We start from the raw sequence: 23,612 nt of genomic DNA, 5'->3' as shown, positions 1-23,612 counted from the left end.
GGAAATTGCCGAAGGTTTCATCTAAATGTATTTATAAAAGAATTTTGTGTTACTGATGCTGAAATACGCGTTGTTTCAGATTCTTAATCAGTCCCGAAACACTTAATTTCACTATAAGAAACTTACAAATGGTCATATTTAAACGAAGGTTAGTGGTAACAGAAATCTTTTACCAGTTCATTCAAGCTAATTGCAGGAAGTGCTCTCAACAATACTCTTAAACATTTCAAACGAGCTTGAAGTGGCTCAAATTCATTCGTATTTTGTATTGTCATATTTGTTGTCAATTTGATGGAATTCGATTTTATCTTTCTTAATGCATATATAACGAGATCTAATTTATAGATTTCATATTGTTCGTGATCACCCAACAGAGCTCCGTATCGAAGGAGTGACGGTAACAAATTCGGTTCCATACAGTGAAGAACGTATTCACATGAATGGGATACACTGTCGGAGTATGTAAAACTGCAATCCACTAGTGTATTATAGTCTTGCCATAGAAATCTACAGGAATTTGTATGATTTAGAAAGTATCGTAAACATTTGAATAAACCTATATTTAATCTACCACAGAGAAAACAGAATGCGACGACCAGTGGAATCAAATTTTACGAAGAATGACAGTGACAAAAATTACTGTTCTTGATATTTCATTGGTAACACTTTAACGAAATAAAGAAAAGCATATAATCTTGAATGCCACAGAACTATAAAGACTGAAGACGAGAGCGTGATTTCCTGCATTTTTCCAGTATACATAAATGTCGTTTTGAAATTTTTGTCTCATTTTACTAAATTTATTCTTTGCATTTCAAAATATATACGCTGTTTCTTAATAAGTTATTATTATTTTCTATAATGTTTTGCTTAAATAGAGATAAAATGTAATTTTGTATGTTTGCATTTAGAAACAATAAGAACGTGAGTATGCGGTCAAGTTCTTAAGATATATAAGGTTTTCAGCCTGCCGCTGTGAGAAAGCCGGGATCAAATCTTAGAGAGCAACTAACCAAGCAGTTTTAAATGCTTGGGTATTTGAGGGTATTTCCCCGAAATGAAGAGCCTAATGGTTTAACACTCTGCCACCTTCATTATCATCATGGTCTAAACAACGATTAGTATGATCAGAAAGATCCTCTCAGCGCCCTTTGGAGCAAAAAGAGAGAAAAATGAATTTAAAAAAAACGAACGAATTTTATTTAATTTAGATAAATAATATTTCACTGCTCACAAAACTTCATATTTCATTTATATAATTTAATTGAATGAAACCTAAATTGCAACCAAGGATAATTCGTTAGGAATTTCGTATTGATCCTAACCATTTTCTTAGGAATTTAAAGTGCATGTCTCAGCAAATGCATCGCCGATGCTGCATTAAAGTCATTGCTTATAAAGGTAAATTAGTGTTATAGAATTATTAGCAATAACGATAAAGAATTTTGATATAGCCTATAATAAATTATATTCCAATCCATAATTTAGGAAGCTTAAGTGCATTAATTAGCTTTGTGCTTTTGCAATCAGTATTTTACGACATTTATATTGGTTAATATTTTAATATCCATTATCTTAAAAGATTTTAAACTTTTAAGAGAATTGCACGAAATATTAATTTCACTATTTAATATAATTCATCGAGAGAAAAGATAGATATTTTCACTTTAGCACAGAGTATCTACACCACTATACGTAAAAATGGAGTACTTATATTTTATTCAGAAAATTTCTTGTATATCCGGAATTACTTACATCGAAACACAGAATTTGGAGAAAACAAAATTAGGATCCAAGTTATATGAATACTATCAGTATATTATCGAAATTTTTCTTTATTTTAATCTCTTTAACTTCTCTTTATCCATATTTGGCATTGAAATAATTTGTACCGATACATTAAAATTACTGTTAAATTCAAATTTCTTTGTATCGATTATCATTATGGTAATTGCGTTTTGTATTTTTCTTTTAATATTTTTTCGAAGAAATAGATTTCCGGATCCGAATGAATATATTTATACAGACGATCATAATATCGCTAGAAAAATCTTTCTTCTGTCTATAGTGATGTCTATAATTTGGATAATTGTAAATATAAGTGAAATATTTTATGTAGATTTTTATCTTTATCCTTGTTTCACTAATGTCTCTGTATTCGAAAGTTTTTTCTGTGATATTAATTTATCTCTCTTATTTATATATATAAATAATTTTATGACGAGCTTTGCCTTAACATTAATAATAGTATTTATTTTATTATACCAATCTTGCGAGCATTTGAAATATTTTTTCGTTCAGTTACTCGGAAACTTGAACAGAAATGCTCATCAATTTGAAAAGGTCATTCAGAAACACTTTCATTTATGGTTTTTCATTCAGAAAATAAATGAAAGTGGAGAGATTCTTTTCCCCCTTTATTATGGTTTTTACATATATTTTACTTGTTTTTCTTTGCTTTTTGTAATGATGTTTGATTTGGATCCAGGCATGAAAATATTTTGGGTAATATTCTCCATTGTAGTGTTATTTGCAGGCTTGATTATAGCTTACGGACTATCCAGAATTACTGCAGAGGTTGGTTAATATTTATTATTATGTTTAATATTCTTAATATTATCCAGTAGTAAAATAATTTCTTCTTCTTGCAGGTTTATGGTAATTACTGTGATTGTAGTATTCTTTCTACTGTAAAGTTTCCTCTTATATACAAATTGAAGGCAAGTTGATTTCATTACTTGTAACAATAGTTTCCATGTTAATTAAAGTATCTTTTACTGTTCTAGATCTTGAACTTCATGAAGAGATTTGCAAGATTTCCAATAGGTTTGAACATCGGAGGATTCTTTTATATCAAAAAGACATTCGTTATAAGAGTAAGTTGTTACTTTAAAAACATAAAATTAGTTTCTAATAGAAATTCAACCATTATATTTACAAATTTGATTCTTATAATGTTGATATTAAATGTTTATATATTTTCGATTTTAATCTATTTGATAAAAACACTAAATTTATATATGATATAAATAAATATTTCTGAAATTTTTTATGGGCTTGGTTCCCTATTGTGAACCTGAACGAATCACGATGGGTTTGACTTAAAAGCCATTTTAATTACCACAGAGCAGAAAAAGTAAAAAGTGTAAAATTATATAAACTTTCAATATTATAATGAATTACCATACTTTTATAGAAGTTGATCGAAAAGTCAAGCAGTAGGTGTTAGGAACCAATTTTAATTTGTAAGGTTAATGTCCGAAGTATATAAGGTACTAAAAAGAAAGTTTATAATCTGATTTTTATGAAAAGCAAAATCAAATCATTATATTGAAACATGTTTTGAAAATAGCCTTTTTGTTCTCGAGTGTACGTGCAACCTCCTTTTACTGCTTCCTGCAACTTTGTGAAGCACATGAAAATTAATACTGGAAATCCCCGTTATAATGTTCGTTTTTAGTTTTTCTATTGCGTGTGAGTTATTTTTTTCCTCGGTTCCTTTGAGGTACTCAGAGGAAAATGTCTGGAATGAGAAAAGTTTGGGATGATCCTAAGGGCCAAAATTTTTTAGGAGTAAGGTTGCGGCTTCTGTATTTCAAGTTGTGATCCTAATATAATATGTTCTTACTTCTATTTTCAGGTTATCAGTGCAATCTACTCACTCTTATCTTCTCTTATTGAACTAGAAAAAACGACAAATAATAAATGTAGAAACGGATTGATTAAGAATGGAAATTATTCTAAAATTAATGTTAAACTTTACTCGAATTGAACATTCTGATCTTTTGAAGCAAATCATTCTTATGTTTGTACTTGTTGTAGATTAATTATGAGATATTCTTTAATAAAACTTCACTAACTGCTGCAAATGAGATCATTTACAATCAAGAATTTCTTAAATCACTTCTATATTATTGAAATTAGAAATATATTTTATGTAAATATCTGCGTAAATGTAATTCAGTGAACTGATTTTGCAACATAACCGGGTTTTAAAGACTCCTGACTTTTCAACTCAATCTTTATTGAATATATTTGAAACATTTCATATACTATTCGAGTTAATGTTGAAATTTTTATAGTTCCTCTTTAATGAATATAATTATTAGTGTTTATTTAGGTAGTGTTAATCAATATTACTAATAAGAAATTTCAAAGGTTTAATGTATCTGATGTTCTCGTAATAATTTTGTACTTATTGTAATTATTTAAGTCTTATTGTATTGCATAACACTATAAACTCTCTTATCTAGAGTCACATCAACTGGAATGTAATTAATGCATTTGGATGAGTGATTAAGACATATGAAAAGGCTTTTGTACGCTTTTAGCCAGAATCAATAGAATAAAATGATACACTTAGTGCAGACAGTAGCACGCTGTTTATTCTATGGGCAAAAGAGACATAGACCCCATCAACACAAACTCCGAAACCAATCTTTAATAAGAAAATATTTCCCCAAAAATTTCCTCTCGAAGGAAAATGTCTGAAGTCGCAGTATACATGGGGTCTACTATTTCAAAGTCGCTTGGGCCCTTTAAAACTATAACGTGCCGATGAGTCGAGGTGTACAATTTATTACTAAGGAAGGTATGCTTTATTTTCTTCACGTTTCTTTGAAAACTCTCCTGTCGTTTGCAAGATTTAAACGGTACAGGGTAAAACATATTGAAATTTTCGGGGGTGAACGAAATCCTTCCACACACACCTTAATATCCATACATACAGAAAAATCTCCGATTTTTTGGGAGGGGACCTAATTCTTGCATTCTGTGAAAACGGGTAAGATTGGCTGTAATGTAATTATCTTAATCTTCGCTATCTTACTTTTTGCCCGAGCAACACCGGGCTTTTATATGGAAAAAATTATATTACATATAAATATACGAACAAATAAAAACTCAGCGAAGCGGGTACTTGCAGCTAGTTGATTTATAATATCTATACACTTTTATATAGTGGGGCTTTGATGCTATTACAATATAAATGTAGAGTTCTAAATTTCAAAATTTTTGGTCAATGAAGTTATGTGATATTAAGTAAAATACTCGAAAATAAATATCGAAAAATCTTTTATAGGAAACTGGCACCTATTTAGGTGTTACAAACGTGAAGAAAACCGCAAAAACTCCACATAACCAGTCCATTGGAGAGGAGCGAACCCACGATTAAATAAGTTACCAGTGTTCAGTGGTTATATCCACTTGGCCACTGGTGGGCACTTTTGGAACGAAAAGGGAGCAAGGGACAAAAACATATAGGGAAAGGTGGTGCAAGATGGGATCATGGGGTAAGACGGGGACGTCTGTTTAATGTGCTTTTATCTAGCTGTTACTTGGGGAACTAAATGTCAACCTCAAACGGGATCATGGGACAAGAGAACGTCCAAATCGCTCTCTTTGTTTGGAAGCAACATACGTTATGCTTCAGCAATACTTCATCTAATTTTATGCCTGCTAAAAAGTTTCTACAAAGTAAATATCATTGTGAACTTTTACATTACCTTTTACATGAAGATATTATGGTATTCGAAGTAACCTTTAAGACTGAAATTGTTTAGTTTTGAAATGAAGTTTACATGTGTTTGCGGTCAGTATGAAAAGTGTACGTTAGGGGCAAGATGGGAAATCTGTCTAACCCCAGGTTGACTATGAATATGGCCTATGAAATTAGAAGTATTTTTGGAGGCAGACTTTTTTCGCTGCAGAGACGACAAACAGGCCCCTTCAGCAAGGGTGGGCCTAACAAGAAACAAAAGACAAATGACACAGAATGCCTCTATTGTGGAGGGTTATACTCTATATTTACAGAGAGTTGGACTAAATGTAACCGTTGTGATAAATGGGCACACTGTTCTTGTGCCAATATATATAAAAATAATATCTCAATCTTACCTCATGAAATGAAGCAAGATGATGTATTTACATATAATTTTAAAATATTGAATTTTCTTTTTTTTAAAAACGTTATTCAAAACTTAAATTTTCTATTATGTATTACCAAATGTTGTAGTTGCTGAGAATAAAAAAAAATTATTGTTCTCATTAAAGTGGTTGCCATCTTATGACTTTTCAAACCTTAACATCTTTATTTTGCCCCACCTTTCCCTCCAGGGTAATTCAAATTGACTTATCCAGGTATATGTTTTTGATTAATGCAATTTATAGAACTATTATGCATATAAACAAATGTTCAAATGTTTTCTTTCCATTAAATTCAGTTTACTTTCAATAATCCGGCAAACGTCTTATTGAATCCCATGCTGTTTCGGTCCCAAATATGCCTAAATACTGAGATCGTACAGAATTTCATTTAGGAACAAGTACTGATTCGAAAACAAAACGTTATTTTATTTATTTAGGAGAGTTTTATCATCGTTTGCAAACTTGTAAAATTGAAATAATGGAATTTTCTGAGTAATTTTCTTCATTTTATGATTACTAAAGGAAATATAATTAAACCATTATCCAGATGTAGAATAATACTTTACTGCATTGTAAAATGATTTCTAAACCTTAGTAAGACTGGAGAGAATTAACAATACATAAATAAACTGACGAAAATTTATCGGTAAATATTTCCTATTACATTTTTGTGTATACGAATAATAAATATCATTATTAATTTACTTATGATTTAGATAATCGAAATTGTAATTGAAAATATGCGTTTTATTAAATGATTATAAATATAATATATAAATGATGTTTTACTGATAAAATATGTTTTGTTATAATATTTACAATCATTATTTAGAGACATTAAGTTCGAAATTTCAATAAAATTTTTATTAATTTATGCGCAAGGAATGGACAACAGCTGCAAACAAAGAATATTTACCGAAATTTGTATGAATAGCTCTGTAATATTTTATGTATAATTTTATAAAATTTACAATATAATAAATAAAAATTATAAATTATGTTTAAATTTTGTAAGTTATTTAAATATTTTTAAAATTTTTTTCTTAATTAAAATGATAAAAGAGGATCAACTATATCAGTAGTGCCCAAACTACTGCCTTCCAGGTCAAACTGACCTGCGAAATATTTCATACGTCATTTATAAATAGGCTGACTTTTTGTATATTTGTAATGTACAAAATATTTCTGTCTCGCCAATCGAAAACTATGGACACCACTGATTTATACAACAGAAATTTTCGTGTTTACCTTTATGTTCATGAACACCATTATATGTTCTTTTAAAAGAATTTTTACGGTTTCCGTACGTTCATCCTCATATTCAACACGATGCCAATAATCCTTAAGAAGTTTTACGTTCGCTTTTTCTAATTTTTTGAATAAAAATATATAATTTTAATTAATTATTATTTTTTCTTTCATACGGAGCTAACACAACTTTTAATTTGAAATTATGTTTTAATTTTGAGTGTTTTGTTAAAAGTCTTATTACCTTATGCTAAAATTATTGGAAATTTAAAATATTATTTGCTTAATAATTACAAAAACTCAGAATTTATATAATTTAAAAATATATAGGTCTATATTTACACAATAATTTAAGCAGTTAGTTAAACCCAACTTTACGACTTTTGCTTTTAGGACAGACTCTTGATTTCTACAACTATATACCAATATGGCGGGACATCCTGTTCGTATTAAATCTGCACAGTGGAAAAACGCATGTGGATTAAATGATTTGGTTGATTATTATATATATAAGCCATTGTTCCCAGTGTTTGTATACCTGTCATCTTTAATTTGTAATCTGTCACGGAATGCTAGAACGCCTACTCGGAGCGTATATATTATTATGTTTATTTGTAATAGGAATTTATTATTGCTATAAATTTATTATTTATACCAAGGAATGACATCGCTTCCGCTAGAACGCTCACTAGGAGGCATCCCGGGCTATCTGGTTTCTCTATAAAATGTAAGCAAACTGCACGAATCGCTTCATAATTCTTCATCATCTAACAGGTAAGATGCATTAAGTTAAAATTTTTAGAATAACCTAGTAATTTAATTACACTTTTCTATCTGAAAAATACAGTAAATTCTATATTACAAAATAAACACTGTAGGCTATAGAATATTCTTATTGTTATCTTAGGAGGAAAAAAAAAGCAGGAATGATTTACCTCTTTTTAATTTGTTTGGTGTGTGTTGTGTTCGAAGTTAATGGTACCATAATGGATCTCAATGTTCCTGGACATAAAAGTAAGTTAAAGATAATTTTACATGTTTATCATAATTTAAGACATTAAATTTATTAAATGTAAAATAAATATTTTGTGTTTGAAATAATTTCTCAAATCGTGCAATCTTCATTTAAACAAATTAAATGTATATTTCATCAGAAATCTTATTGCATGCTCATGGTATTTAAGGAAACATTCCTGAATCAATTTTTAAAATATCCAGCAACTAATTGCCTAACTTTTTTTGTAACATTTAAAACTGAGTGTGACGTCTTCTGTTTTGATATTTTATTATTAAAACCTTTTTGTTTTTTTAATTATTATAAAATGGCAAAAAGCTTAATATTATTCACGTTGTGCAATGATGAGTAATTTCAACTTTGCGAATTGCAGAATACAAAACACCTTTCCTCCATTTTCGTTTAGAGCGTTTCCTAGAAGTAATGTACAACAAGAAATTTGAAAGTAGATTAGAGTTGAAACTTGCACAGTCATTCTATTGATTAATGTAAAATACATCGCGTACTTCTCACATAATATATATATAATTACTTGTCCTGACTGATTGACTGATTCGTTTATCACCCAGAGCAAACCGCTGAACTTAAAGAGGTGAAATTTGGTACACAGTTAGGGTACGTCATGAAAACGCACACTAAGAAGGTATTTTTCGAAATTCTCCCTCGGGGGAGAGTCAGAGGATTAACGTGATTACGGCTTCTACTTTACTGTTTTAAATGAGATTTTGTTTTTAACTACGTTTAGTCTTCATTGAGTACTTAGGTGTATTAAATTGATAACATTTCAGATATTGTTATGAATATTTTTATATATTTCGATTTTTTAACCAAATGTTCGAATCATTTTAAATGCGAATTTGTTATTGCATATTGGTTCGATTGTAAACGTTCCAGAAAATTGATCAAATTGAAAATAGTTCGTTTGATTCTCGGCAAATTCTCATCATTCTCAGCGGTAGGTGTTATATAACAATTACTATGGTTGTTGAAGTACTGAATATAAACCGTGTTTGCTTGCAAAACTCCCGCGGGCGAAGTCGCGGGTAACTATTAGTAATTAACATAATTACAGAAACATAAATGATCGCATGCATTTTGAAACACTTTGTATATTATAATGCCCAAAACTAAATTTGACATTTTCCAGCTGAATACAGAAAAAGCTGTTTATTAGAAAATCGTGTGAGTTTGAGAATAAGTAGATGATGGGAATTTTTTCTAGAGCAAAATAAATTACTTTCAATAAGTACAACTACAGGGCGTATTACAGCTTTACACAGAACATAAGAATGAATCACTCAAGTTATCTGTCTAATGTGAACAAAACGTGTTAAAAGCATGATGACCACCATTGTCTGATAACATATGAGGATCCCAGAGCCAAAAATCGGAAAGATTGAGGGCTGAGAATCTTGCAGGCCAATATGCAACTATTTTAGCTTAGGAAGTGTTTCTTGTGGTTGTTTTCTCTAGAAAAAATTTCCATCGTTTTATCCTCAATGTTTTATTGCATTTCCAAACTTTCATGACTTTCTGATAAATAGTTTTGGCTGTAGTCAGTTGGGAAATATCATGTCTAATTTGGGTCACCCTATACTTTTAAATAATGAAACAGGTGAATTTAATAAAATTATAAGATATGAATACATAAAAAGATAGTTGCAAGCTAGATCGCATATTGATTTTTAATGTTGACAGGGCTTTTTAATAAACTTGTGAATCTCCTACAGAATGTTTAACGTACTGTTACTTTCAATGTCACTCTATTGTTCATTCTTGCCACATGGCAAGTCCATTTTCTTTTCACAATCATGAATAGATTTTTACTACGATTCTTATCCTTAATATCTTATTGCCATAATATTTCTTGTGTTCAACTTTACATAAGCCCATTATTCTTTCAATTGCTCTTCGAATGGCTTTCAGAATTCGTTTTTCATGTTGGCCCCATGAAACACTTATTTTCTTATAAGTGTTTCATGTGGCCAACATGAAAAACGAATTCTTGAAAGCCAAGTTAAGTTATTAAAAAATTTAATTTATTTTTATAAAATTTAAATAGGAGATTGCACAATTAAAGGGAAATCGTTTAAACCTGGAGAAGAATATATGGATGAACAAAACTGTGAATTATATTCTTGCAAGGCATTTGATAATGGACAAGCTTACGTCGATGCATCAATGTAAGAAAATCGACTTACATATTACTTTTTATGAGTTTTTAAATAACAGCGTATGTTTTATTCAAACAGATGTAGCATAACAATAGAGATTAACGATGATGATGGTACTGTATGCTACTATAAAAAGACAACAGGAAAATATCCGGATTGCTGTAATGGAAAATTAGAATGTACTGGGGAAAAGTACGAAACATTAGGTTTTAACTAAATATATCTAAAATACATGTTAATGACGAAACAGAAGCTACTATAATACTATCTCATATAAACTTTATTCTAATGTCTTAAACATAACATTTAAACTATGTACTGTTGAGTAAATTTATTTATCAAATGTTTAATAAACGTTACTGAAACCGATATGAGTCACTGTGTAAAATATAATTAATAATATTAAAAATACTTAATTTTGTATACATAATACATGGATATAGAATATTTAAAAATGTTTTAAAAAAGCGATATCATAACTGTCATGTGTCAAGATGAACAAAAGACCCATGTAAAAGAAATTCGAGAACGAATAATTCTCGGGTTTCTTGTACATATGTAATTTTAACGGGTGTTTACTTCAAACATCATTACAAATGATCCAATTATACGATTATTTCAAATAAAGAATTGTAAAATGCTCTGAATTTTTTGAGAAGTTAGCCTAAGTATTTGTTCAAAATGTTCTTTACTTATTGAGATTTTAAGGTGGAAACGTTTTGAATCGAAAGGGATTTTCCATTTCATAAGCCTCTTATAAGAGCAAATGTAATGTAGGTTACATAAATATCTGTATTTAGCGTACATAAAAAATACATATATGAATTTTATTTTGATATGTGCCTTTATTGAGAAAAACACAAGAAATACTCTCGTGTGTTTCTTTTATGATTTACTTAAAATGTAACATTTCTAAGTCATAAACCTAATCATCACAGTGAAGTATTCATTTAAATTTCGGTATTGGATTATAATTATTTAAATTAAGATAATGGCCATCTACAGAAAAGAATGTACTGTACAATCACGAATGCATTCAACAGATAAATAAAAAATTCGTATGTTAAAATATCACAACAAAAACACCAAAGTAGAAAAACAATGTAAATAGAAATAGGATTTTATTCTGTTATAGGCCTACGTTATTCAAACAATTTTTTTTGATAGTCGTTTATAACTGTTTTCCATGAAAGCACCCTCCTGCCATTGTGAGGGCAACAGGTTACTGACGAACAAGACAGATGATTTTATCCTCGATAACAGAGTCGTCCAGCCTGTGAATGATCCCTAAGATGGAATGCTGATGCCTTTACCACGTGGATCGTTATTTTTTATACAGGAAAGTTTTCTCACTTTACTGATTATCTCATAGTATCTTTTTTAATTAACATGCAACACCTGTATATTTGATTAAAATCAGTTATTAACATTATAACCGTATAAACAATCACAGATAAAGCGTTACAAGTTTCTCAATGAGCCTTTCCTTACTGAATGTAAGTTTAATAATAATGGATTAACTTTTATCTCTAACTCTGGATGCTTAGTTGACTGATTTTCTCTATTTCATCCTGTCTAAAAGAGAAAAATACTTTCCTCTATAAATATATTCGCAGAGATAAATTCTTTAATTTTGTTTCACAATTTAAAGTTTTATCAAATATTCTGTTGAATGAAGTTAAGACTGACGATGATCAGATTTTAATTAAGACTACTTGTCAATCATTAAGCATATTTAAATAAAAATGGTAAAATTACATATAGGATTATCATTGTATACACTGGCACTTCTTACATAAAACAGAAGAACATAACTACTTATTTTATTGGCATTCGAGTGATTAACGTGTTAAATCAGATCACTTATTTACCGTTGAATGAAACACAATCAAATCAAACCATTCAATTACCATTAAATAAAACCATTTATTTACCATTGAATGTAACACTTACAAACGAATCGAACCACGAATTTATTATTGAATGAAACAATCATATCAAACCATTTACTTATCTTAGATAGAACTCATACTAACCATTAAATGAAATCACTTTTTTAACATCGAATGGAACTCATACTGACCATTAAATCAAACCACTTATTTTCCCTCTGGTTTTATGCCATGTGTTAGGATATTTTATAAAGATAACATTTTAAAAATTACTATTATTACAAAATACAAAAGCTATATTTTATAATAGGGAAATTTTTAGAAATATTTTAGATGCTCGTAATAAATAAAATTTTTATTAAGTTCTTATTCTAATTACAGCTATGACTCATACCGTTTCTATCTTTTTTATTGATTTATAATAAACATACACCTATATATAGTGGGGCTTTGATGCTATTAACAAATAAAAGTATTTTTCTAAATTTCAAAATATTTGTTCAAGTGGGGTTCTGTGATAAAAAGCAAAATAGTCCAACACAAATACCGAGAAATATTTTAAGGGAAACTGGCACCTATTTAGGTGTTACAAACGTGAAGAAAACCGCGAAAACTCCACGTGACCAGCCCATTGGCGAGCAGCGAACCCACGACTAAATAAGTTACCGGTGTTCAATAATTATATCCATTCTGCCACTGGTGGCACCTTTTTTCGTTCCAAAACTGCTTTCCGAGTGGTTATATTCAGTCGGTGTGCACTTTTCAAACGACAAGGGTGCAAGGAACAAAAACATATACAGAATGAGTTATATTGAGTTATTCTGTATATGTTTTTGACGTACAGAACTATCATGTGAATAAACAAATGTTTTTTTCCATTAAATTCACTTTACTTTTAATAATCTGGCAAATTTCTTATCGAATCCGATGCTGTTTCGGTCCCAAATATGGCGAAATACAGAGATCGTAAAAAATTGCAGTTACGAACAAATACTGATTCGAAAATAAAACGTTATTTTATTTATTTAAGAGAGTTTTATTATCGTTTGCAAACTTGTAAAATTGAACAATTGAAATTTTCTGAGTAATTTCTTTATTTTATGATTAGTAAAGGAAATATAATTAAACCATTACCAAGATGTAGAATAACACTTTATTGCATTGTAAAATGATTTCCAAATTTTAATAAGACTGGAGAGAATTAACAATACATAAATAAACTATTGAAAATTTATCTGTAAATATTTCCCTTTACATTTTTGTATATACGAATAATAATCATTATTAATTTACTTATGATTTAGACAATCGAAATTGTTATTGAAATTATGCGTTTTATTAAACAATTATAAATATTCAAAGTAGGCTAAAATATGTTTTAAGCATTTGTTATTATATTTACAATCACAATTTATAGATATTAAATCGGAAAGTCCAATAAAAATTTTATTAATTTAAGCATAACGAATGGTCATAGCTGCAAACAAATGTGGGGTTCGGGGCCGTAAAGGTTTATAAAACACTTTTTATGTAGAGTCCTGCCACCAGGTGTGTTTTATCGGACACACCGCCGTTTGAGATGAAATGGATGATTAAAGCGAAAGGGTAAGAGCCACTCCGAAGTCCAGGAATGAGCCTCTCAGGAGAAAGAATGCAGAGTTAGATATAACCAATTTAAGAACATTTATTTACATAGACAAAAGTTTAGAACAGAATTATAAAAGCTAATTTTGGAAATTTGCCTATTTTTATCTATACAACTAGGGGTGCATAACGGGGGTTATTCGAGCTTACGCGACTCACAACATACCAGATAAACAAGATGTCTTCTCTTGTGACGTGGACATGACGGTCAAGACTGCGAAGGTTTCTGGTGTTCGCTTCATTTCGTCTTGTGCTTACTCGTTTTTGAGTTGTCTTCTCTTGAACTACTGTTTCTCTGGTGCTCGTCTGGTTTCACTCTCTGGGTCTCTGTCTGTCTAATTGTGACTGCGACTACAACTCGTTCTGCAACAACTTTTTCCGTGACAGCGTCTGCAACTCAACTGCTTTTCTTTGACTTTCGCTGTGTCCCAACTGCTGACTATCTCACTGTCTCTTTCTGACTGTCTTCCTAACTGGACTGTGTCCTCATCTCTAACTGGACTGTATCCGTATCTCTAACTGTTTTTTTCTAACTCCGACTGGAGTGTCCCCATATTTAACTGCTTCTTCTGTCTAACTTTCTCTGACTGGAGCTATCATTTTAAACCCTTCCAGCATGAGAAAGTTCATTATATGGTGATGATTCATTGGCAGTGTCATCATTGTAGCTGAAGCAGTGTTTTCTTATTTGGTGATGATGTCAAGCTTTCGTAGAGTCATCTCTGTATTGACATTACTCATCTTTGCTCTTAGTCGTTGTTTGTTGATTGCTTTGACAGTTTTTCATTTAATATGTAAACATTGCCAAAAACAAGGGGGATGCAATGTTTTTTATTTCTATATATATCTTTTATAGTTTTTGGTTATTTGGTTGCTCCTTCCTCTTTTCTTTGGCATGTTGTGAGATTTCTGATAGTTGGATAATAAACTGTTTTATTCTAATTAATTTAAGTTGATATTAAAATTTAGAAAAGGGGGGGACCCTAGATTGGTAACATAGGCGAATTTCCTGCTACAACTTCGGTTGTTATTCAAGATACAATTAAGGTTCACGCGAATACATAATTAAAAAAGATATAAAGTAAATAAACAAAAATTATCACAAATAACAGTTCACAATGCATATATAGATATTTTTGGAGGGAGGAAGTGCTGGACTTCACATCACTCTGCCATTTCCGAAAAAAATGTTTATGACATTTTTTTTTCCTTCATTGATGTCATTCACTGTCACCGTTTAGTCAGTTACCTATTGTTAGCGTCGTACACCACTCCTCGGCATCCTGAGATGGTTGGAATATAAAGAGTACATCATGCAACAGGAAGTTTTCAAAGTTTTCACACAAAAAAAAGTCCACAGTTTTCTTTCTTGTCTTTAGGCCGAAGTTCGCTGATTTAAAGATGAACGAGCAGAGTAACGACTTGTTCTCTGCACTGTGTTGGAATATGCGCTGACATAGTTGATCTTGTGGTTCTTGGTGACCTTTGTCCTGAAGTTCTTGAAGTCCAGGATGATAGAATAGACGTTAACAAGTCTAACAGCTCTGGTCGGAAAGTCATTCCTATTCCTCTGTTCACGCTCTTTTAAATTTGAAGTCTTTACTTTATTTAATTTGGATTTATATATTTTCCGGTGAGTTTTACTTTTGTTCCTTTGGGAAGAATTTCCTTCTGATTTTAACCAATAAAATTTTTCTGTTTTCTCATTAGGAAACTTAAGTTTGTTTTGGCTGAAGAGAACATCAAAAAATGCAAACTCAAACACAAATTTCTTGTTTATCTGGTCAAATTTCAAGTTTGAGTTACCCTGCACGTATACAGATTAACAGAGAGGAAACTAGTAAGCAAACACCTAACATAATTAAATGTTCAAGTAGAACTTTACTTAATCCGAAAGAAATAAGAGAAAAATCTGAACAAAAACGAGATGTCGATGTAATTACACAAACTACTGAAACTAGTGCTATACACTCAGATGCTGTAGAATCTAAAATGCGAACTTTTAGTCTTCCTAAAATCTTACTTAATTTTCCTATCTTTCCTAACTTACCGCACTCGAAGTAGCTAACACTAGTGAAATGACTGAGGCTATGTACGAATCACAGAAAGCAAGAGCAAGTAAAATTGAAGCGCAAGAAATTGTTCACCCTTGCTCTATATCAAATTTCGAACACAAATTTCTAACTAACGGTCCTGCTGTAGTTTATGATAAAGCAACATCAACAACAAGAATCTTAAGATTCGATCGTGGACAGGACAATTCCACTACTAACTAAAACTGAATCTGAGTTAGAATCCGTTTCTACTGTTAAATCTTTGACACGTGGTTATAAATTTGAAATAGTTGCCATCTCTAAACAAAAATGTAAAACTAAATCTATTTGTTCTTCGTCCAAAAATTCAACGGTTGCTATTTAAAAAATCCAGTTATAGAAGGTGTGGTCGAAGGTTCGAAATTTTTACTTCTGATAGACACAGGTGCAAGAGTTACACTTGTTTCTAAAGATGTTCTGGGCAAATTAAGTTCAAATCCTCCCAAATCAAATAAACCTTTGATCCCAATCCATGGAATCACAGGGCATAAAATACATAGTGAGGGAATTTAGGATCCCAGCATCCGATTAGGACCCTTACGTTTATCACATCCATGCTATGTAGTCGAGCCTTCTATCACAAATCCCTATGAAGGAATATTAGGTCGAGACCTACTTGAAAGGTTTAATAACATAACATGGATGCGAAAATCGTACAGGAATTGAACTAATAACTTATCCCACCCCTGCCACCAGTTGTGGGGTTCGGGGGCCGTAAAAGTTAATCAAACACTTTTTAGGTAGAGTTCTGCCACTAGGTGTGTTTTATCGGACACACCGCCGTTTGAGATGAAATGGATGATTAAGGCGCAAGGGCAAGAGCCACTCCGAAGTCCAAGAATGAGCCTCTTAGGAGAAAGAATGCAAAGTCAGTTATAACCAATTTAAGGACATTTATTAACATAGACCGAAAGTTTAGAACAGAATTATAAAAGCTGATTTTGGAAATTTGCCTATTTTTATCTATACAACTAGGGGTGCATAACGGGGGTTATTCGAGCTTACGCGACTCACAACATACCAGATAAACAAGATGTCTTCTCTTGTGACGTGGACTTGACGGTCAAGACTGCGGAGGTTTCTGGCGTTCGCTGCACTTCGTCTTGTGCTTACTCGTTTTTGAGTTGTCTTCTCTTGAACTACTGTTTCTCTGGTGCTCGTCTGGTTTCACTTTCTGGGTCTCTATCTGTCTAATTGTGACTGCGACTACAACTCGTTCTGCAACAACTTTTTCCGTGACAGCGTCTGCAACTCAACTGCTTTTCTTTGACTTTCGCTGTGTCCCAACTGCTGACTATCTCACTGTCTCTTTCTGACTGTCTTCCTAACTGGACTGTGTCCTCATCTCTAACTGGACTGTGTCCTCATCTCTAACTGGACTGTATCCGTATCTCTAACTGTTTTTTTCTAACTCCGACTGGAGTGTCCCCATATTTAACTGCTTCTTCTGTCTAACTTTCTCTGACTGGAGCTATCATTTTAAACCCTTCCAGCATGAGAAAGTTCATTATATGGTGATGATTCATTGGCAGTGTCATCATTGTAGCTGAAGCAGTGTTTTCTTATTTGGTGATGATGTCAAGCTTTCGTAGAGTCATCTCTGTATTGACATTACTCATCTTTGCTCTTAGTCGTTGTTTGTTGATTGCTTTGACAGTTTTTCATTTAATATGTAAACATTGCCAAAAACAAGGGGGATGCAATGTTTTTTATTTCTATATATATCTTTTATAGTTTTTGGTTATTTGGTTGCTCCTTCCTCTTTTCTTTGGCATGTTGTGAGATTTCTGATAGTTGGATAATAAACTGTTTTATTCTAATTAATTTAAGTTGATATTAAAATTTGGAAAAGAGGGGCCTCATAGATTGGTGACATAGGCGAATTTCCTGCTACAACTTCGGTTGTTATTCAAGATACAATTAAGGTTCACGCGAATACATAATTAAAAAAGATATAAAGTAAATAAACAAAAATTATTACAAATAACAGTTGACAATGCATATATAGATATTTTTGGAGGGGGAAGTGCTGGACTTTACACAAAGAATGTATACCGAAATTTGTAAGAATAGCTCTGTTATATTCTATATATAATTTTATAAAATTTTAAATTTAATAAATAAAAGTTACAAAAAATATTAATGAGGGAAAGAGAATAAAAATAAGTAGAACGCAATTTAAAAAGAATGGAGGCTTTTTGTTATTTTAATTTCCTATTCTAACTACTTTGGCTACAGGAACTTTATCGGGCGCTGCAAGATGGGGAGTTAAAAAAGCTTTACATAAAGTAACTGGATTAGGATGTAATAATAAAGAGAAAAAAAACGTGGAAGCTATCTTCCACATGGCTTTTTTGGTCGAATATGGACAAGTTTCAAACTAGGGAAAGGAGTAATTTAGAATTGGGAATATCCAACGAGATGATAAATGATTAAATGAGGATAATACGTATATCTTTACTATCTGATTTGTAAAATAGTATTACATTCTATTTCATTTTATTTAAGAACCATGTTTATTATAAGCTGACCAATAATTATAGTATTCTTTATTCTTTTTCTTTATCATTTATCAAACAACAATACAATAAGGAAAGGAAAGGGAAGAAGACCGTACTCTTAGGTGTAGCCTTTAAAAGGGGATGAAAGGAAAATACGAAAGGAGAGAATGAGAGAAAGATTTGTAGCAGAGGCCAAGAAGGTGAAAATGTTGAAGAGTGGAAAGGGAAGGGGAAATTGTGTGCTGCATGGGGAATTTATTAAAATAGAACAAGTTACAAAATATAAAATTCCGAATACAAAATACATAGATACATATTAATAGCTGATGCTAAACATAAGATAGGCGTCAGGTAATGGAATACACCAAACAGTAATTTGATTACATAATTGTTAATTAGAATACAGAAAAATACATACAGAGGTAAACTTAGACATATACAAGAGATTATGATATACGTTGTGGATACATTAAAACCAAAACACGATATAACTACTTAGTAAAGAAGGAATATTAGTAGATGGATATAAACAAAATACAAATACAGCGCAAAACAGAAGTTAACAACATTGCAGATAACATAGGAGAACAGTATTAAATAGTAGACACACAAACACCAAACACCAAACCATTATACAATGGTTTGGTGTTTGTGTGTCTACTATTACAGAGCACCACTTTGAGTTGATAAGGAGAGTGATGGAACCTAATCCAATATTTTAATGTTCTTTACGAAGTCCCTAAGAGCTTTGAGAGTGTTTTTGTAACTAGTCAGTTCATTAAGCTTGCAAGGCCAATGGAGTCCTGCACTGTATACGATGTCTGCCAGGGTTTTCCTTTGCACTCTGTAAAGAGGACAGTTGAAGAGAATGTGCACAGTATCTTCTTCCTCGTTCAGATTGCATGGGAAGAGTCCGTCCGTTTTATGCAGGAATCTTTTAAGATAGGTCTTGAGGTTCCCATGTCCGGTAACCATTATTAAACAACAGTAAAATTATGATAATTATTTATAAACGACACCCTGAGGTATCGTTATTTACACCTATAAAATATCACATACTCAATGTTGATTGTTTGTTGAAAAGCTGCACTAAATGTGTAATGCTAGAGCATTACATATTCTACGCACATCTAAAGTTTGTTGGAAAGTTACAGATGTTTATAAATCATTACAGAATGTGTACTACTTAAAAAACCAGAATTACAATGATTGACAGAAATGTATCTACTCTGTTGCTGAAATTTAAATGATAGTATAGTTAAAGTTATTAAAGTATCGTTATGAAATGCTGATAAGCTTTTACATTATTTTTATCTTTCTTACCCTGTTGCACTAGGAGGACCTTTTCAAGTACGTACATCCTGAATCATGCATGGATCAGATGGTGAGAAAGGATCGACTAATATATTTGGCACAACCCACTCTCTCAAAAAATTTCTGAGGTTTTTCTACCCCCGATTTAATCTCAATTCACCCAGACTAGTAAAATAATATCGTAACTGTCTCCAGCATCCGGAGATGATTATTAATAATTACTTCTGTGTAATGTATTTCGTATATAACATCGCCATAATACAATTAAAAGTACTAATTTAAATTGATTGGAATATCTATTACGTAAACATTAATAAGGTACAAAGTAAAGCTGGAAGCTTGTTTTCCCGATTTATTATCATGGTGACATTACTTCATCCAAGATGTAGTCTGTGTAATGTGCACTTTATTTACAGTTAATCTTAGTGTCAAATCTGTTTTCAGTATTCTTATGCCATAACTTTCAAAAGTTTCCTTTTTATTTAGATATTTTCCCTGAGATTAAGTTATGAGAGTAGAATCACTCTGCACTGTACACCTAAAGTTTTCTCCAGGAACCATCTTCCAACTCATCCTCCCTCTCGACGGTTCTGATAGTCACTGCTAAATTTTATTTACCAAAAGAGGTTTAATTTATGAACGCGAAATACTCAATGTATTAAGAATCGTATTACCATAGTATAATTATAAGGCCTTAATTTAGGAGACAGGCGATAGAAAAATTCTTTCTCTAAGTATTGACGAAAAGAAAATCAAATTGGATTTTAATGCTCATCCTTATCATAAGGTAGAGAAATATATTACTGTATATATACAGTAGTCGCTTAGACTAAAATTAATAAAATTGTGACTGATCATCCGGATAATGGTTGATCGTGTGATCACTATTCATCATATTTTAAAAAATATATGCTCTCGACTTTAAATTAATAGTGTCTTGCCCCTGCACATCATACTTTTCCGTTCGCAATAGAGTCATGGCTGTCATCTATCTAACTTCGTTCTCTAGATTAAGGGAAGAAAGAAAGACAATGGAAATTTATAAGTCTACAATATTTTTTTTTTCAAATTGCAGCCCGACAATAATAAAACTTAAGACAGTAAGAGACATTACGGTAGCACTGTATCTTACTAGATAATTTTTTTAAAAAGTCATAATTTTAAGACCAACCTTACTTGAATTTTTTAAATTATTTTCGTCATTATTAATTAATCTCTGAAAAATTCGTGTTAAATGCAGCATAATGTTAATCGAAATAAGAACATGAAATAATCATTTTTTTATATATTTTCCATTTTAATTTAACATCAAAAATGTCACTTTTCAAGTAAAACACATGAAAATATAAGATTTTCTCTTTCATAGATTGAAATGAAGAAATGCTTTATCAATTTTATAATGCGTTCTACCATTTATTATAATGTTGGTTTACATTAAAATTCCATTTTCTTAACCATCAATTAAATCCCTCGAGTGCTATTAATATTAATTGAAGACGAGATTTATTACGTTTACTTTCTCTTCAGAATTCAAGGACAAGAAATGACGCCATGAATTTCTAATCATTTTTAGAAAGAATTTACGAATAACAAGTGTTTAGTAATTACAATAAAAGCAACATAAACATTTCAGATATTCCATTAAAATACTCGACATAATCCTCTTAGAATCTATTTGATAGCCAGCGATGGTTTATAGAATACCTGGCTTACAATCGTTCTTGTTTTGTATCCTTGTTCAAGCATTTGTAATTAGATAAAATCATTTTTCGTAAATTTCGTCTGTACTCAAATTGGCAAAAAGCATTGTAAAATTAATATTGCTTTATTATATATTTTAAGTTGTAATCTATACACATGGAAACCGTATATTTAACCCAGAAGATTTCTCGTATATTTGGTATTAGTTATATAAAAGAAGGGAACTTGACGAAAGCAAAATTCCGATTCAAATTATTTACGTTCTACCAATATTTAATAGAAATTTTCCTTTGTTTTAATCTCTTGCTCTTCTGTTTAGCATTGTTTGACGTTGATGTTGTTTGTAAGGAAAGCTTAAAATTGCTATCAAATTCAAAATCTTTGCTTATGTCAATTCTAATTACATTACTTGTATTTTGCATATTTCTATTTATGTTTTTCCAAAAGAACCGTTTTCCTGATCCAAATAGATATATTTTCTATGAGAATTGTAATTTGTCTCGAAAAATCTTCTTTGTTTCCATGTTAACATTTGTGACTATGTTTAATGTTATAATAGCTGTAATATTGTACATGGATTTCTATCTTTATTTATGTTTTTCGAATGCATCATTATTGTTAATTATCTTCTGTCATATTAATAATAGTATTTTATTTATATATGTTCTTAATGTAATGTACAGCTTTGCTATAATTTTGTTCTCAGTATCTATTTTGTTACTCCATTCGTTTCAGCGTTTGAATTACTCTTTTGTTCGGATTATTGAGAAATGTTTTAGAAATGCTTATCGTTTCGAAGGAATTATCAATAAACACTATCATTTATGGCTTTTTATTCAAGAAATTAACATAACTGGAAAGATTTTGTTTCCTATTAGTTATTGTTTTTACATCTATTTCACTTGCTTTTCTATCTTTGTTTCCGTAAAGCTTAATTTATCAGTCAGTTCTAAAGGTTTCTGGATGGTAAATACTATTATATTATTGTTTGTAGGCATTTATATATCTTATGGACTATCCAGAATTACTGCTTCTGTTCGTAAATATTCATTATTTTTTAATTGAATATTCTTAAAGAGTTTCATTAATTTTGTTTCTGTTTCAGATTTATGGTAATTACTGCGATTGTAACGTTCTCTCTAATGTAAAGTTTTCTCTCATATACAAATTGAAGGTAACTCTATTTTACTTCTTATTGTATTTAATTTATTCTGTGTCCATGTGTTAATTTTTATTCTAGATTTTGAACTTCATGAAGAGATTTGGAAGATATCCAATAGGTTTAAACATGGGAGGATTCTTTTACATCAAAAAGACATTCTCTATAAGAGTAAGATTTTATTAGTGTTCAGATAAATTATTAAACGGTTAACTGCTAGATATCTCCATTAAATCTATATTTTTCCAAAATGATCAAAAGTACTGTCAATCGTACTTATGGTTCTAGGTTACACTCTGTAGAAGACTAATCATTAGCGCATGATGATATTGTGTGTACAGCATTGAATAATGATTTAATTTTAACAAAATACAGAAAGGCCTATCTTTTAAAGTACGGTAGCTGATTATATTATGATTTCATATTTTTAATTATTACGTGGGTTAGTATTAGGTCCTGTCACGTAAATATTCGAAGATTTTAATTGCAATAACCTTTCAGTATCAGTAGAAAACATATTTATTTATAATACTGTATTTTTTACGGTTTAATATAACAATAAAACGTGCTCCTGTTACTTAAGTAGTTGTATGAGAACAAGTGAAATTTTTGTTTACAGTACATTATTATTATTATTTCTTAATTCTCGATGAAAATTAATGTGTAAAAATAGTCTTATTTTAAGTAAAATATCATTATTATTTCAGGTAATAAATGCTATTTATTCTCTTTTATCTTCAATTATTGAAATTGGAAAAACCAATAATAATAAATGCAAAACAATCGTTTTTATGAAGAATGAAACTTTACCAAAATTATTTTAAGTAAATAATGATTCAATTTTGAATATTATTGTAAGGAGTGTTTGTAAGGAAGTTTTGTAATGAATATGAAAAAGAACCATAGAATCTTTAATTTATGAAATTCGCGCTAACAGATGAATTAA

At 30.6% G+C, this 23,612-nt stretch overlaps 1 protein-coding gene across 1 annotated transcript; it reads left to right on the top strand.

The window, feature by feature from the left end:
- Positions 1 to 7,873: 7,873 nt before the first annotated feature.
- LOC111622507 (venom peptide MmKTx1-like) lies at positions 7,874 to 10,712 on the top strand. Its single transcript, XM_023364907.1, has 4 exons — positions 7,874 to 7,947; positions 8,081 to 8,187; positions 10,251 to 10,371; positions 10,441 to 10,712. The coding sequence occupies exons 2-4, from the start codon at positions 8,100 to 8,102 to the stop codon at positions 10,577 to 10,579; spliced, it is 348 nt and encodes a 115-aa protein (XP_023220675.1). The 5' UTR covers positions 7,874 to 7,947; positions 8,081 to 8,099; the 3' UTR covers positions 10,580 to 10,712.
- The last annotated feature ends 12,900 nt before the right edge of the window (positions 10,713 to 23,612 follow it).

The sequence above is a fragment of the Centruroides sculpturatus genome, unplaced genomic scaffold, assembly GCF_000671375.1.
Source record: "Centruroides sculpturatus isolate CEXI.00-Female unplaced genomic scaffold, Cexi_2.0 scaffold23, whole genome shotgun sequence".
Taxonomy (NCBI): Eukaryota; Metazoa; Arthropoda; class Arachnida; order Scorpiones; family Buthidae; genus Centruroides; species Centruroides sculpturatus.
Note: the sequence above shows the minus strand (reverse complement) of the source record. Positions and strands in the feature narration are given on the sequence as shown.

Excerpts from the sequence above, each read along its gene's own strand:
- LOC111622507 (XM_023364907.1), top strand. The coding sequence starts at position 8,100 with ATGATTTACCTCTTTTTAATTTGTTTGGTGTGTGTTGTGTTCGAAGTT. Across the intron at positions 8,188-10,250 it reads CAATGTTCCTGGACATAAAA|GAGATTGCACAATTAAAGGG; the intron begins GTAAGTTAAAGA and ends AAATTTAAATAG. Across the intron at positions 10,372-10,440 it reads GCTTACGTCGATGCATCAAT|ATGTAGCATAACAATAGAGA; the intron begins GTAAGAAAATCG and ends TTATTCAAACAG.